General features: G+C 41.4%; 2 protein-coding genes across 3 annotated transcripts in view; both read left to right on the top strand.

Annotated features, from left to right (window-relative positions):
• The window catches only part of Prxl2c (peroxiredoxin like 2C), a 73468-nt gene extending 63883 nt beyond the window's left edge, over window positions 1-9585 (top strand). Inside the window, exon 7 of the transcript XR_009379228.1 lies at window positions 9523-9585. The gene's annotated coding sequence lies outside the window, so the exon portion shown is untranslated. The remainder of the gene's footprint in view (window positions 1-9522) is intronic.
• Window positions 1-16118, top strand: part of Cdc14b (cell division cycle 14B) — a 93835-nt gene that overhangs the window by 28203 nt on the left and 49514 nt on the right. Inside the window, exons 1-4 of one of the 2 annotated variants that reach the window (XM_059262743.1) lie at window positions 7993-8086; window positions 9495-9585; window positions 10183-10258; window positions 14847-14939. In XM_059262743.1, coding sequence (XP_059118726.1) covers window positions 8038-8086; window positions 9495-9585; window positions 10183-10258; window positions 14847-14939 — 309 coding nt within the window. In that variant the 5' untranslated portion in view covers window positions 7993-8037. Of the gene's footprint in view, window positions 1-7992; window positions 8087-9494; window positions 9586-10182; window positions 10259-14846; window positions 14940-16118 lie in introns of those variants that run through there. The other variant, XM_059262742.1, reaches the window with a different exon arrangement.

Consider the following 16118-nt stretch of genomic DNA (forward strand, 5'->3'; position numbering starts at 1 on the left):
TCCAAGATGTTCCTTAATAAGTCTGGACGTGGAGCTGGTGGTAGGGCACTCACTTGATAATGCTTGCAACCAAGATAACTGGTTTAATTCTTAGCCCCAAAGAAACCACCGAATACAAAAAACCCAAGACTTTTTGTTGTTGCTGGGGACAGAATCTAGAGCCTCAACCATATTAGGTGAGTGCTCTGTTCACCCCTAGACTCCAAGATTTTTTTATTAAATGGTTGCATGTGCATGTGCCTGCATGCCTGTGCATGCTTGTGGAGGTCAGAAGATGACTTTCAGGAGTTAGTTCTTTCCTTCCACAATGTAGATCCCAGGAGTTGAACTCAGGTTGTCAGGCTTGGTAGCAGGTGCCTTTACCTGCTAATCCATTGTTTAATGGATAGGTGGTGGTGTCACATGCTTTTAATCCCAGCACTTGGGAAGCAGAGGCAGCGAATCTCTGTGAGTTTGAGGCCAGCCTAGCCTAGAGCTAGTTCTAAGACAGCTAAGGCTAAATAGAGACAAAAAAACAAACAACAAAAATCAAACAAAAATTTAGATGAATTTCTAAATGGTCTTATTAAATAAAAAAAACATGGAGCCAAATATAGGGGTGAAAGCCTTAGAGAGATCAGGGAAATAGGGAAAGCCACCAGCCAACCTTACCTCACCAACTTGCAGCTTCCAGATGCCACGACTTCCTGTTTACCCACACCCTATATGCCTTGCTGTTCTGCCGTCTGATTTGCTCTCTCTGCCCAGCTACATCACTTCCTCTTTCTGCTTAGTTCTGTAACTTCTTGTCTGTCTGTACAGAACTCCAGACCTCCATGGTTAACTAGTTTTGGAATTTAAGGCATGTGCCACCACACCTGGCTCTGTTTCCAGTGTGGCCTTGAACACACAGAGATCCAGCCTGCCAAGTGATAGGATTAAGGGCATGTGCTACCGTTGCCTGACTTCTCTGTTTGCTTAAAATGGCTTGCTGTTTCCTCTGATCTCCAGGCAAGCTTTATTTATTAAAGCACAAATAAAATATTGCATTTCCTCTTTTTTGTCTAATAAAAAAATAAAAAATGTTATAACTAATATAAGAAAAACTATATACAATAAGTACAATAACTATATAGAATATATCCAAGCAATAAATATATCAACAATGTCTAGTCCGTTTGCATTTGACAAATTCAGAGAAAATATTCTATTATTTATCCTATCTTGGTAAGTCCAAAATGTACCTAATTCACTTTCTATCCTAACTTATATTACCAACAGAAAACTATCTTAAATGTCTTTCAGACTTCTACACTTAACACCTCTTAGTGAGTTTCTTTTCTGACTTTAACAAGGAAAACTATAACTACAGCTGTCTAATCTTCTACTCACTCAGAGACCCGAGAAGGAAATACTGTTACCTAGTAAAACAGGAAGTGCAAACTAGCGACTTCCAAAAAATGTGAGTTATGACAGAAACAGCCAGCTGCCTGGACAGTCACCCGAGGTTCCTCTGCACTTTGGGGCATCATCTTCGGCCTACAGGCTTAGCAGGATTTAAATTCTGGAAATTGCTGTTGTTTTTGGAGTTCAGCTTCCCATTCTTCTTGGCTTGTGGGTGGCTCCATCTCCTTTATTAAATGCCAGTCTACCATTGAGAGGCCAGACTCTGTCAGCCTAGTTATTCCTCCAAGAATAACTGTTCCAGCCACTGTTCGGCTGCACACCAGGAGCCATCAATCCACTGCCTGCTCAGATGCCTTCGAAGGAAAGGGTACTGTACTTTTTCTGGATTGCAAAGCCACTTCAGCAATGGTGTCGTATTGTCCTGGCTTCAGAGGATGCCTGTTGCCAAAGCTGAAATCACACTTGTCTTGGCAAGGATCGGCAGTCCTTTGTTTTGTGTCCTGCTTGTCCATTTTGGACAGCATACTGTCAGCAGTCGATGCAAGGGCACTTTCTTGCCCAGCAGCTAACTTTTGCCACAGTATAAGTTAACTCTATATGCAGTTTTTTCAATGCCCATATCTTCTCTGAAGTAAATTGTTTCTGCCAGGAGCAGACATGTCTCATAGTCATAAGAAAAAGAAAAAATCTGTTATTAAAATACCTTAAGTGCCATATTCTATGGTGGTATTTTATTTGTACTGAAATGTGATTTTAATTGTATGTTAATAAATAAAGTTGCACCGAGGTCAGAGCTATTAGAGCCATAGCAAGAGCGTGGCGGTGGTGGCGCATGCCTTTAATCCCAGCACTTGGTAGACAGAGCTAGGTAGATCTCTGTGTGTTCAAGGATACAGCCAACATTGGAGACACACGCCTTTAATCTCAATACCATAGAGGACCTGGAGGGCTGTACATACAGGCAGTGACGAGGCAGTCATGTGTTTGGGTTTACAACCAACGAGAAGGCAGAACAGAAAGACTATAAAGACAAACACACAGGAAGTAGCTCCCTTTTCGGAGAGCTCTCTTGGCTGAAGAGGATCCCTGAAGCAGGAAGGGTAAGGCTCTTAGCTCTGACCTCTTGGCTTTCTTCTCTGAATCGGCTCTGTGTTTCTTATTTAATAAGACGATTGGTTACATCTACAATATTCTGTAGATCTCTGAAGGGTTTGAAAATAACCTGTCAATCTAAAATATATCTCTGCTTCACCTTGAAAAAATAACTAATATGACTACAAGTTAGATAGTAATGTCTAACTACTAACTTTCATTTATTTATACATTAATAGCTGGTAGTAATAACATTCAAGGCTTAGCAAATTGCATTACACTGTTAAATGAACTGTATAGGTACAATATCCTGAACAAGATTAGAATATATGTACAGTATTTTCTAACAAAATCAATCTCAAATTTGTATCAATATATATAATTTATATACAATATACAAAAATACAATCCAATGTAAAATATTTAAAACTAGTTGCTTTTTAAAAGTAGATTCAATTATCTACCTTTTTATCTATATCAAATCTATATCCTCTTTTTTTTCTTTTCAGAGTAGTTTCAATAATTACCCTTTATTCTACCATTTCTATATTTTTTTTCAGAGTAGATTCAACAACCTACCTCTTATCCATATCCTTTTTTTCTTTTCTTTTTTTTTTTTTTTTTCAAATAAGAACCTTTCCTTTGTTTAGCCTCTTTCCTGACCATTAACAATAACAATTTGTAACCAACCTTTTTGGTTTTTCGAGACAGGGTTTCTCTGTGCCTGTCCTGGATCTCGCTCTGTGCCCAGGCTGTAACCAACCATCCTAAACAATGACAATTATCCCAAACCTAAAACCCATTGAAGGACCAAAAACCACCTGCCCCTTGGGAATATGGGCATTGTGTTCTTTAAAATTGCTTCCTGCTGTTTGTGGGTGAACGTATCTTTAGGGGATCCTGAAAAGAAAAATTTTGGATTAATTGTCAAGTCCTGGGAGAGGTAGCTGTATCATTTGTTGTCCAGTCTCTGCATAATGCAGAGGTGCAGGATTTATCTCAAGTCCTCGCTCGAATAGTCTGTGAGGCTGGATCATCTCAGCTAGCCATCTCGAAATTGTCCCTAGCAGTTTGTAGTCCAAAGCTGATCTTTGGATGATGTTTGTCAGCTTAGTGTTATTATTATTGTCCATGTGAAATCGTCGTTGTGGGGCCCCATCATCTTTCTGGAGACTTCACATTCACTGTTAGGCCTGGTCATGATTCCCTGCAGAAAACTGATAGAGACTCCAGCACAAAAACATGTATAGGCAGCTAAATGAAACTTTTTTTTATTAGTTAGTACTCTATATGACCATTAATTTCAAGACAAAAGTTTGAAAATATATATATATATAATATATATCATAAATTTTGATATAAATTCATACCTTAAGAAAAGCTTAAAGAATCAAAATAGAACCAAAGAATTGAGATTAGTGGCAATCTGACATGATACAGAGATTTTGCATTTTCCTTCTAAGAAACATGCTTGGATTTAGAGAAGGAGAGAGGCATACTCAAACTCCAAAGCCAGCTTTAATTTTTAATTGAACTGGGACTACATAAAGACCATTTGTGTTAAGTGTTTATATAAAAGAGCAGAAACAAACATTTAGGAAGACTTACGAAATTTTATATGTGATAAACCAATAGGCCAATTTACTCATTTTCTTGGAACATTTCTTTCTGGATGATTTTTCCCTTTTCTTCAGACATCTCATTTCTCCAGTGTTCTTCAGATTCCTTAGCCTTCATTCTCCTGAAAGACAAAAGCAAAAACCTTTCCCCAAGACTAACTTTGGGGAGGTTCCCTTTTGGCAAGCTATATCTGATTAAATGAAAAGCATTTGTTAGTTGTATAAGTTAATTTAAATTGGATGATCATGCTGGTTGATGAACTATCACCTCTTCTAATTAAGAGGTCTCTCTTGTTTAAATCGAACCTTTATCATTTTTGATCGTATCCATAGCTTTATTTCTCCTGCAGAAACAAAAGCAAAACCTCATCCCCAGTGTAACACATATCCTGGTTTCCGTTTTGAGGTTAGCACATCTTTAAAGTATATAAGCTGATTTAATTCTGTAGTTTTTTTCTATTATCCAATGTCTCTGCAGCTGTTGTTCCTCATTAGGATTGAAAAAATTCAAGGTTAATAGAGCATTATGCAATCTATTTCTGGGGGTTTTTGTTGCCCCTTTCTGTTTATTTAGCATATCCTTTAGAGTTCGATTTGATCTTTCTATGTCTATAATTTTCCTTGGTTATGATAAAAGATAAATTAGATATGAAACTTTAGATTCACAAATATAGGATGGATAGAATATTTTCTTTAATTTTGCCAAATACAAATAGACTAGATATTGTAACTGTATCCTTGCTTGATAATTGTTCTAGTGTATGTCATTTTACTGTGTTAAAGTTAAAACCTTCCTTTTTGATTAGACAGAAAAGGGGTAGTGCTGTGGAATGTTCTGTATGCTATGAATGCGTGTTGCTCTGATTGGTTGATAAATAAAATGCTGATTGGCCAGTAGCCAGGCAGAAAGTATAGGCAGAATAAACAGACAAGGAGAATTCTGGGAAGAGGAAAAGCAGAGTCAAGAGTCTTCAGCCAGACACAGAGGAAGCAAGATGACAAGGCAGAACTGAGAAAAGGTACCAAGCCATGTGGCTAAATGTAGCTATTGTTTTCCTGGTCCTGCCTGGCCCACGGTCAGGACAAATCTCTCTCACCCGCCAGTCCCACAGCCACTCAGACCCAACCAAGTAAACACACAGAGACTTATATTACTTATAAACTGTATGGCCATGGCAGGCTTCTTGCTAACTGTTCTTATATTTTAAATTAACCCATTTCTATTAGTCTATAAGTTGCCATGTGGCTCGTGGCTTACGTCTTGCTAGTCATGGCGGCAGCTGGCAGCGTCTCTCTGCCTCAGCCTTCCACCTCCCAGAATTCTTCTTCTCCTTGTCCTGCCTACCCTATCCTTCCTGCCTGGCTACTGGCCAATCAGAGTTTTATTTATCAATCATCCACAGCAGCTAAACATAAATAAGAATTATGGGTTAATTTAAGTGTAAGAGCTAGTCAGTAACAAACCTGAGCTAATGGCAAAGCAGTTATAATTAATATAAGCTTCTGCAGGGGGCCTGGCAGACCAGAGAAAAACTTCCAGCTACACAAAAAAAAATCTTGCAATTTCCAAAGATTAGAAAGCACACACAGGTTTCAGTGTGTGGAAAGGGCCCCCTTCAGGCATCCTCGCAAAGTGCTTCACATCTTAATAGGAATTTAGCTTTGAATAAACATTGTTAGCCTGCAAGCTTGTTTTTCAAAATGTTGCTCTTTTGAATATATAGTATGTAACCCAAAGTTCAAAAGCTATAAAAAGGCATAAATCTCTCTTACTCATCTTTGTTTCATGTCCAGTCGCCTGCTCTAAAGGTGTCCACTGCTGACTAGATTTTTTTACTTTAAAGATATCAGTAGTTGCATGTACACACATTTTAAGGCACATGTTAAAGCCATGTGTTAAACATGCAGGCAGAGCTAGTGAGATAGCTCCATGGGTAGAGGAGCTTGCATGAAGGCCTGAAGACTGTAGTTTGATCCTGGAACCCACAAGGTGGCAGGGGAGAATGGATTCCAGAGAGAAGTTCTCTGAATGCCACACATACAAAACAAAGAAATGAATAAAAAATATCTCAAACTTTAAAATGGCATTTCTGTAATTTTTACAATAACATAATTGAAGTTGGGTATGCTTGGTGAATTTAGAGTATTCTTTTTTTTTTTTTTTTAAGATTTATTTATTTATTATGGACACAGTGTTCTGCCTGCATGAGTCCCTGCAGGCCAGAAGAGGATGCCAGATCTCATTACAGGTGGTTGTGAGCCACCATGTGGTTGTTGGGAATTGAACTCAGGACCTCTAGAAGAGCAATCAGTGCTCTTAACTGCTGAACCATCTCTCCATCCAATAGAGTAGTATTCTTAACAGCTTATTCCCTTGACTTGTTTGTGTTTATTGTTGTGAAAACTGTTTTAAAGTATATCAATTTACGGGTTGATTTTTCTGATGGTGTTTTGAACTGAGAAAAGTCTTCCCCAGGTGCAAGTATGAAAGGAATCCACACCACTGCTGTGTGTGTGTGTGTGTGTGTGTGTGTGTGTGTGTGTGTGTATCTGCGTCTCTGTCTTAATCTGATCCATCTGAAATTCTACAATAAGGTTAAGGACTATGCAGGTCTTTAGGAATTATAAATAATGTGTCATTTTTTTTCCTAAAAATTTATTTTCTAGACTTGCTGTTTTTCTTTTTTTTCAAGGGAAGGGCATTGACAATTTTTCACTCCTTGGTGCTTTTCTGTAGAAAACTTAGAAAAACTTGGGAAGAAATAAAAAAAAGATCCACAGACCTAGCATCATATGACATACAACAAAAGTGCGATCACACGCCTGTACGTTAACTTGTTCTCTTGAGATTAAGGACATAGACTGAAACTGTTGAATGGTTTCTAAGAAGCATATTAAGCATTTTGCTTTTAGACTATTCCCATTCCTTTAAAATAGCAAGTCACCTGAGTGTTAGGTTTATTTTTAATTTGAAAAATATAGTGTTTGTGCACAGACATGTGTGCCTATGATGTGTAGGGAAGTCAGAGGTACAGTTGGTTCTTACCTTTCCACCATTATGTGTGTTCTGGGCATTAACTCTGGTAATCAGGCTGCATCTTTGAGGGGTAAATGCCTTTACCTGCTAAGCCATCTTAACCCCTATTTATTGAGAGAGCCTCTCAGCTTAGGTTGGCCTTGAATTTTCTTTAGGTGAGACTGACCTTGAACACTTGATTTTCCTTCCACCTCTGCCTCCCAAGTGCTGGGAGTCTGCTCATGCCCAACTCTAGCAGGCTAAAATCATCTTGCAGTTAGTTCTAAACAGTTTCTTGCAAAGCCCAGCGCGACCTGTCTGGTCCAAGCTGTAACGCTCAGCGGTATGGGCCGCGCAGCGCCCCCTGGTGGTGGGCGGCGGCGGGGGAGGCGGGAGTCCCGAGCCTGTGGTGGAGGCTGGCGCCGGCCTGTCCCCAAATCCTTCATCATGCGTGCCTGGGTCGTGCGGGCTGGCGGGTTTTGAGCTGGCCCTGTGTACTCTGAGCTAACTGAATCGCCCCATTTGCAAGACAGCTGGCCACTGGCCACGCGTGCCTGTATGTCTGGTTGCTTCCTTTGCCGGACAGCTGGCCCTAGTTGCGCGTGCTCGTGGGCCAGGTCTCTGTTTTTGCAGGGCATCTGACCCCTGGTCACGCGTGCCCGTGGGCCTGGCCTCTTTTGCAGGACACTGGCCCCTGGCCACCCCGGGGACGGCCCAGAGTTTGAACTTCCGGGGCTGGCTCTCAGTCTGCTGCTTGTCACCCGCCAGGGCGTCGCCGTGCCCATGCATGGGCGAGGCTCTTTAAACTTCACTGTTTTTTAAACTTCGGGGGTGTGGCCGCCCTTGCATTCTTCTTCCCGTGGCCGGCCATCCCCGGACCCGCTGGGCCCTTCTCTTGCCCTGCCTTCCAGATGCTTTGGAGTCATGAGCCGGGAGGGCGCGGGGACCCCTCGGGTGGCCGAGGTGATCCGAGGTGAGTGCTCAGGGCAGGGTAGGACTCGGGCTGGCTGGAGTAGCGATTTGCTGCCCAAGGATCCCAACTGACCTCCCCTCTGGGGCTAGTGGCTTTGGGGTGAACCGACATCTTAGTGTGCTTATGACCTCTGTGCCCTACACCCTCTCCACCTACGCTTGGAAGCTAGTGAAATGCCCAGGCACTGAGCACCACGGATCAAAGGTCATTTGTGGTTGGAAAGGACTAGCCCTGTCACCCATTTGAATGTGGCTGCTAGAAGTTTGTAGTTGCCTTTACTAGGACATATGTGCAGCGATTGTGAGAGTGGAGGCACAGATAGAAAAATTTAAATTACCATTTGGGGAAAAGGATGTACCAGCTTATGTTGTTTCTTAGCCCTAACAAGTTGGTCTGAAAATATATATATATATTTCAAAGGCTGTCCTTGATTTTTGCCATGTTTTGAGTGTAGGTATCTAATTACTATTAGATATTGCCCTTTTCTGGGGTTGGGGAGTAAGAGTAGAGCCTTTGAATATTACTGCCCTTCTTGCTAAACTCCACAGCACCCTGACTGCATTCATGCAACAGATTCCATCCCAGTTGGGCCTCCCATTGCTTTGGTTTTAACAGTAATCGGTGAGAAACTCAAAGCTGTGAGCACAAATTTAAAAAAATACACATCTGTGAAAAGAATTGTGTAAACACACCTTCTTGTGTTCTATAGCTGTAATCAGCAATATTGAAAGCATTCTTTGTTTTTACTTAAAAAGATTATTTCGCCGGGCGGTGGTGGCGCACGCCTTTAATCCCAGCACTCGGGAGGCAGAGGCAGGCGGATCTCTGTGAGTTCGAGGCCAGCCTGGTCTCCAAAGCGAGTTCCAGGAAAGGCGCAAAGCTACACAGAGAAACCCTGTCTTGAAAAACCAAAAAAAAAAAAAAAAAAAAAAGATTATTTCCTGCTGCGTGTCTTTTCAGGGTGTCCTCATAAACTTGATGCATAGCTACAGGCTAGTCATCTAATGCATGCTGTGTGTTCCCTGCGATTTCTTAGTTGCTTCAGAAGTCAAAACAGTATCACTGCATGAAATATCACCTACCACTGTAGAAGCTTACAGATTAAGGCAATTTCTTCTTTAAAACTTTTGCTTATTTATTGTTATTCACCAAAAGAGGCTCTTTTGAAGTTATACATTGTCACCTTTCCAATCTGAAGGAGGAGGGGGTGCACATGGACACAAAATCAATTAAAAATTTATACATTGTTATCTTTCCCATCTGAAACATGGGGTGGGGGGCATGGACACACAAAATCGATTAAAAAACCCCTTCCATATTTGAATTCATCAGGAAAGAATTGGGTCTTGACTTGGGACACATTTTTTAATAGCTTGAAGGAAGGAACATTGCAATTTTTCCATTTCAGATCGCCTTTGTTTTGCCATTCTCTACAGCAGACCAAAGAGTGCGTCAAACGAACATTATTTCAGCATAGATAATGAACTTGAGTATGAGAAGTAAGTATTGCCTCTTAAAAGACTGAGACTTTTAAACTGTCTTCTGAAGAATCTCTTGGTATGAGTACAGGTGACATAGCCTTGGAAAATCATATATCTGATCACTTACAGCTGGGTACTGTTTCAGATTCTTGGTAATAAAATAGATCTTTGAGGATACAGAGAACCTCCATTTAAACACTGAGATTTGATATTGTAATAGTTTGCACTGCAGAGCTGTGTGAAAATAAGAACATGTAAGATACTGGTTTTGCTAGTGGACAATATATGCAAAACAATTTCTTAATTGAGGTTAGAGTTAGTCTACACCTCTGGGGTGTGTGTGCTGTGTGTTAGGGGAGGGCAGCAAGGTCTGTCTGGTGCATGCTAGCTGAGCTCTCTCCACCAATGAGGTACAACTCTGTCCCACTTGTTGCGTATTTAAATGGGTGTTGATTACAAGAATATTCCTGTTAGTATTAGTAGGACAGGACCTTAGAATTGTATGGCATGTGTTAATTTGGGTTGGTGGATGCTCGCTTGCCATAATTTGATTTTAGGAGCATTTACATTCAGAACAGCTAATTCATACTTGTTTCTATTCATTTTTTTTTAAAGCTTCTATGCCGATTTTGGACCACTCAATCTGGCAATGGTTTACAGATATTGTTGCAAGATAAATAAGAAGCTCAAGGTAAATCTTTTTTTTTTCATTTTACATACCAACCACGGTTCCCCCTCCCCCCCCCCTCCTCCTGCTTCCCCCTACCTCTTCTCCACCCCACCGACCATCCACTCATCAGAGAGGATATGGCCTCTCTTGGGAAGTCAACAAAGCCTAGTATATCAAGTTGAGGCAGGACCAAGCCCCTCCCTGCCTGCATGAAGGCTGAACAAGGTATCCCACCATAGGGAATGGGCTCAAAAAGCCAGTTCATGCACCAGGGATAAATCCTAGTCCAACTGCCAGGGGCCCCACAAACAGACCAAGCCATAAGACTATCAGAGGGCCTAGTTCGGTCCCATGCTCCCCAGATGTCAGTCCAGAGTCTCTGAGCTCCCACTATCTTAGATCATCTGTCTCTATGGATTTCTCTATCATGATCTTGACCCCTCCCCCCCTTGCTCATATAATCCCTCCTCCTTCTCTTCGACTGGACTCTAGGAGCTCAGCTCAGTGCTTAGCTGTGGATCTCTGTATTTGCTTCCATCAGTTACTAGATGAAGGTTCTATGACAATTAGGGTGGTCACCCATCCGATTACAGGAAAAGACCAGTTCAGGCACCCTCTCCACTATTGCTAGGGTCTTAGCTGGGGTCATCCTTGTGGATTCCTGGAATTTCCCTTGTACCAGGTTTCTCCCTAAACCCATAATGGCTCCCTCTATCAAGATACCTCTCTCGCCGGGCGGTGTTGGCGCACGCCTTTAATCCCAGCACTCGGGAGGCAGAGCCAGGCGGATCTCTGTGAGTTTGAGGCTAGCCTGGGCTACCAAGTGAGTTCCAGGAGAGGCGCAAAGCTACACAGAGAAACCCTGTCTCAAAAAACCAAAAAAAAAAAAAAAAAAAAAAGATACCTCTCTCATTGCTCTCCCTCTCCGTCCTTCCCCCAACTCAACTATTCTGTTCCCTCATGTTCTCAACCTTCTAAGGTGATCCATGCTTGTCCCTCTTAGAGTCCCCTCAAGGTTAATCTTTTCACTCAAGGTTTGAGTGAAGTGATCACTCAGCAACATTTTAGAGTAAAGCAAAGGAGACCTACCTCCTTTTAAAAAGTATTTAAAAAATTCAGAATTTGAAAGAATACTTTCTCTTACAAAACAAAACAGTTTCAGATCAGGCCTGCTGGTGCTAGTGCATTCAGGTGGGGGATCCCAAGTTCAGGGCAAGCCTGTGCTAGACAGAAAGGTCTTATCTTTAATAACAGAAAAGGCTTACCAAGAAACTAGTTTCCTACTGAAGTGTGTCTTCAAAACATACCAAAAGTTTTAATGGTGTGGTGGTCTGCACCTGTGATCTCAGTGCTTGGAGGATTGTTGTGAATTCATTGCTGTATGTGACTGTACAAGACTGTATAGCCTGATCTGCATTGTGAAAGTGTCTCAAAAACAGGGCAGGATCTTGTTTCTCATTGTAGCAGTATTTAAAATATATATTTTATTTTTATTTTTCTGAGTTTGGAGAAATGGCTTAGCAGTCAAGAGCACTGGATGCTCTTTCAGAGACCCACATGGTGACTCATAACTGTCACAGGTGTTTTAGAGGATATGACACCCACTTCTGGTCTGTGTGCACCAGGCAAACACATAGTACACATACATAACGTAAGCAGGAAAAAACACTGGTATATTAAAAAAATAATAATTTTTTTTCTAAACTTATACTGCATATATTTTATCCCTAGAGGTTTTTCTGGGCTTTGAGACACACTTATGTGTAACCCATACTGGCCTCGAAGTGTCTGCATCCCCTCATGGATATGATATGCCAACACACGTAACTCGTTTTCTATTCTAGTTTTAATGGAATGGGTTATATTTGGGTTATTTGATTCTGGTTTGGATTGAAGATACTCAGAGTAAAAGGCAGTTAGTTAACTAGGTCCCTTCTTATCTGACCTAATGGGAACTGAATCCAGGCTTTGGCCATCATTCTTCCTACCTCCCTTATTTTTTATTTTATTTATTTATTTATTTATTTATTTATTTATTTATTTATTTATTTATTTTTGGTTTTTCGAGACAGGGTTTCTCTGTGTAGTTTTGCACCTTTCCTGGAACTCACTTGGTAGTCCAGGCTGGCCTCGAACTCACAGAGATCCTCCTGCCTCTGCCTCCCGAGTGCTGGGATTAAAGGCGTGAGCCACCACCGCCCAGCTATTTATTTATTTATTTATTTACTTTTGGTTTTTCAAGACAGGTTTCTCTGTGTAGCTTTGCTCCTTTCCTGGAACTCACTCTGTAGACTAGGCTGGCCTTGAACTCACAGAGATCCACCTGCCTCTTCCTCCCAAGTGCTGGGATTAAAGGCGTGTGCCACCACCAACCAGCCCTGCCTCCCTTTTAAAGAGGAACACTGATGAATGGAAAGCAAGACTCTACTTTGTTCTCTAAGCTGGAAACTCACATAGTGTTGCATGAGTTGTTCTTCAGCTTGGACCCTTTATACATCTGACTGGGGAGTGAGAGAGCCAAGGGTCATTGGCGTGTCCTTGAGGCTGCCTCACTGAGAGCACACAGTGTGAACACAAATCCCATTTCTTTATTTAGAAACTGAATTACTGATCAGACACTGAAGGAGTAATTAGCTGGGCGTGATGGTATATGCCTTTGATCTCCGCACTTGGGAGGCAGAGACAGGTAGATCTCTGCGAGTTTGTGACCAGTCTGATCTACATAGTGAGTTTCAGGCCAGCAAGGACTACATAGTGAGACCATGTCTCAAGTTTTAAAAAAGTAACTAGTCGTCATAAACTATCAAGTAGAAAATACTGATTTTGTTAGCAGGAATTAAAGACAAACAAAAACTTACTGATGGGTTACTTACCAGAGAACTATGCAAAACAAATAGCATTTATTTTTGCTTAACATCATTACAAGTTTATGAGTAAGGGAGTTATTTTCCCCTCCAGAGCGTCAACTATATTCACTCAGACATGAGAGCAGACTTCTTCCCAGGCCCTCTTAAATAGCAGAGTCAACATCTGTGGCCTCTATCTTGGGTCCCTCTCCCCTTTCCACTTGTCAGTGGCTGTCTTTTGTTCCCACAGGGCCAAGAGACTAAATATAATTCCCTCTCCTCTCAACTGTTGTTTCTTTGCTTTAGTTTTGAAAGAGTAAGTCTATGTGTGTGTGTGCACCTGTGCATGCACCTTCATGCCTAGCCTGTTAGAGACTTTTATTCTTTGTGTCACCAGAAATGAGTGCATTCCTTTCTAATGACTTGCTAGAAGCACTGACAAGTTGAACACCAGCCTGTCTGAAACCTTACTTCCCGTATAGCTAGTGAAATTCAGAGTGCCTGGGTGAAGAGGGTGCCTGCGCTGCCAATGGATGGTTAGTTTTTGTTTCTATTTTTCATTGATTTAGGTCTCTCAGTCCATGTGAATCACTAAAGGAAAAGTAGTACACATTGATGGTAGAGACACTGGGACATGCAGTGCTTTCAAATTGAGCTGAACATACTCTGTTCCAGCCTTGATGCATTTCACATTAGTGAAGTGCCACTGGGGAAGTGCTGGGTGATGATGGCTTCCTTTTCTTTTTAACTTCCTGTTGAAGTATAACATACGTAGAGAAACATACACAGATTCCTCACTGTACACTTAATTTTCATAATTGAGAAGAGGCCATTCAGCTGCTGACTCATGGATTGTCTTTGTTCTGTATATCCTTTTAAGTTACTGGCTTTTTTTTTTTTTTAATGTGTATGAGTATTTTTCATGCATGTGTGTACAGTGCCCTCGGATGTCAGAGGAGTATTGGATCCCCTAGAACTGGAGTTACAGACAGATATGAACTACCATGTGGGTGCTGGGAATCAAATCCAGGCCTTCTTCAAAAGCAGCAAGTGCTCTCAATCACCGAACCATCTCTCCAGTCCAGGATTGGAGATTTTTTAGAAAGCAAATAGATCAGACTTGTTGGTTAATGCCTTTAATCCTAGCAATTAGGAGGCAAGTGGGTCTACAAGGCCAGCCTGATCTACATAATGAGCTCAGGCCAGCCAGGGCTAATAGTGAGACTCTGTCTCAAGCAAACAGGAGGGATTCTTCATCCAACCTTTCCAGCTTCTTATATCTCCTGTTATAGGAAGCCTTGCTTTGTTGATGATTTTTCACATTGGGACATTTATTCAGTTTCCTACCCATGTCACTAGTTGTGGATAATGCCATAATCTTATGTCTCAGACAGACATGGCACTGTTGAGTGACAGTGGCCTTCAGGGAGAACTTTAGTCCCCATAGACTCTGGATACATCAGTTTCTGTTCTTAGTGTTGAGAGTTCTTGGCTCTGTCCATAGCTTTCTGAAATGACCAGGAGGTTGGCCCATCTTTAGGAATATAGCTATTCACATTTCCCTTTTTCCCTTTAATTTTAAGTCATTCTAATGTCACAATATGTCTCATGGGAAGGCACCTGATATTTCAGGGCATCAGTGTTATTCTGAGAGGTTTGATATCTAGACGCTTATGCATGTGAGATGTAGAATTTGTAACAAAATAGAATTTTAGGAAACTTGAAGTGGTCAAGAAAACTAACAACAGTTTGTTTTGCTGTAGTCCATTACAATGCTGAGGAAGAAAATTATACATTTTACCGGCACTGATCAGAGAAAACAAGCAAATGCCGCCTTCCTTGTTGGGTGTTACATGGTAAGTGTCGCTGTGTCTGAAGATTGGTTGTAGCATGAATCTTAACAGTTCTTATTAAAAAGATCAAACCCGAGGCCAGGTATTGGGGTCAGTGCTGGAAGGTCAGAGTACCAGAACAAGCCACAGCTATCTCACCTTGCCAGATCCTCAGCTGGTCTTGTCTCTTCAGACTGGAGGCCTCTAAGTCCTCATCCAGAATGGGTCTCAGCCGAATTGCTGCTCGAAAGCCTGAAGCTTAACCAGCCAAATGCTTAATCAGCCAAATGCTTCCAGTTTCTGGTCCTCATGCCTTATAAACCTTTCTGCTTTCTACCACCACTCCCTGGGATTAAAGGCTGCTTTCTGGGATTAAAGGTGTGAGTCACCATGCCTGGCTGTTTCCAATGTGGCCTTGAACTCACAGAGATCCAGAGGGATTTCTGTCTCTGGAATGCTAGGATTAAAGGTGTGAGTGCCACCATTTTCTAGCCTCTGTATCTATTGGCTGTCTGTTCTCTGACCCCAGATAAGTTTATTAGGATGCAAAATATTTTGGGGAACACAATACCACCACAATTGGTCAGTGTGCACAACTGTGCTGCTTTACAGTCGGAGTTGGTATTTTGAAACTACTCTTTCCTAAGATACTGTCTTGGTTTGTTTCCAGAGGGGATGTGTTGGTTTGCTTTTTGAAAATGGTTCACCTTAGGGAGACTTTTGCTCATATTGCTGGGGAGTATGTATGAGTCTCTGTCTACTCAGTTTTACTGTGAACCTAGAATGTTAAAAATTTTTTAATTAAAGTTTTTTTTTAACTGATTACAATGAAAAAGTTGGTATCTTTTAGCCTTTAAGGTTAATGAATAATGTTCCCATAGCTGCTTTTATTAATTCATGAACCATTTAGAGAGTTGTAAAGTCATTTTACTGGGGTCAGTTCCAATGTAGATTGTGTGTGTGTGTTAGAAGATGGCTTTCAGGAATTGTTTCTCTCTTTCCACCTTGTGGGTTTCAGGTTGTCAAGCTTGGTGACAAGTACCCCTACATGCTGAGCCATCTCTCCAGATACCTCTGCCCCCCTTAAAGACTTATTTATTTGTGGGACCATTTCTCTGTGAGTGTATGAGCATGTGTGTGTAGCTTTGTGCACACTGCGGGGCATTAGATCAGGCATTTTGCGTTTACACACACACACACACA

Source organism: Peromyscus eremicus, chromosome 5 (genome assembly GCF_949786415.1).
Source record: "Peromyscus eremicus chromosome 5, PerEre_H2_v1, whole genome shotgun sequence".
In the NCBI taxonomy this organism is placed as follows: Eukaryota; Metazoa; Chordata; class Mammalia; order Rodentia; family Cricetidae; genus Peromyscus; species Peromyscus eremicus.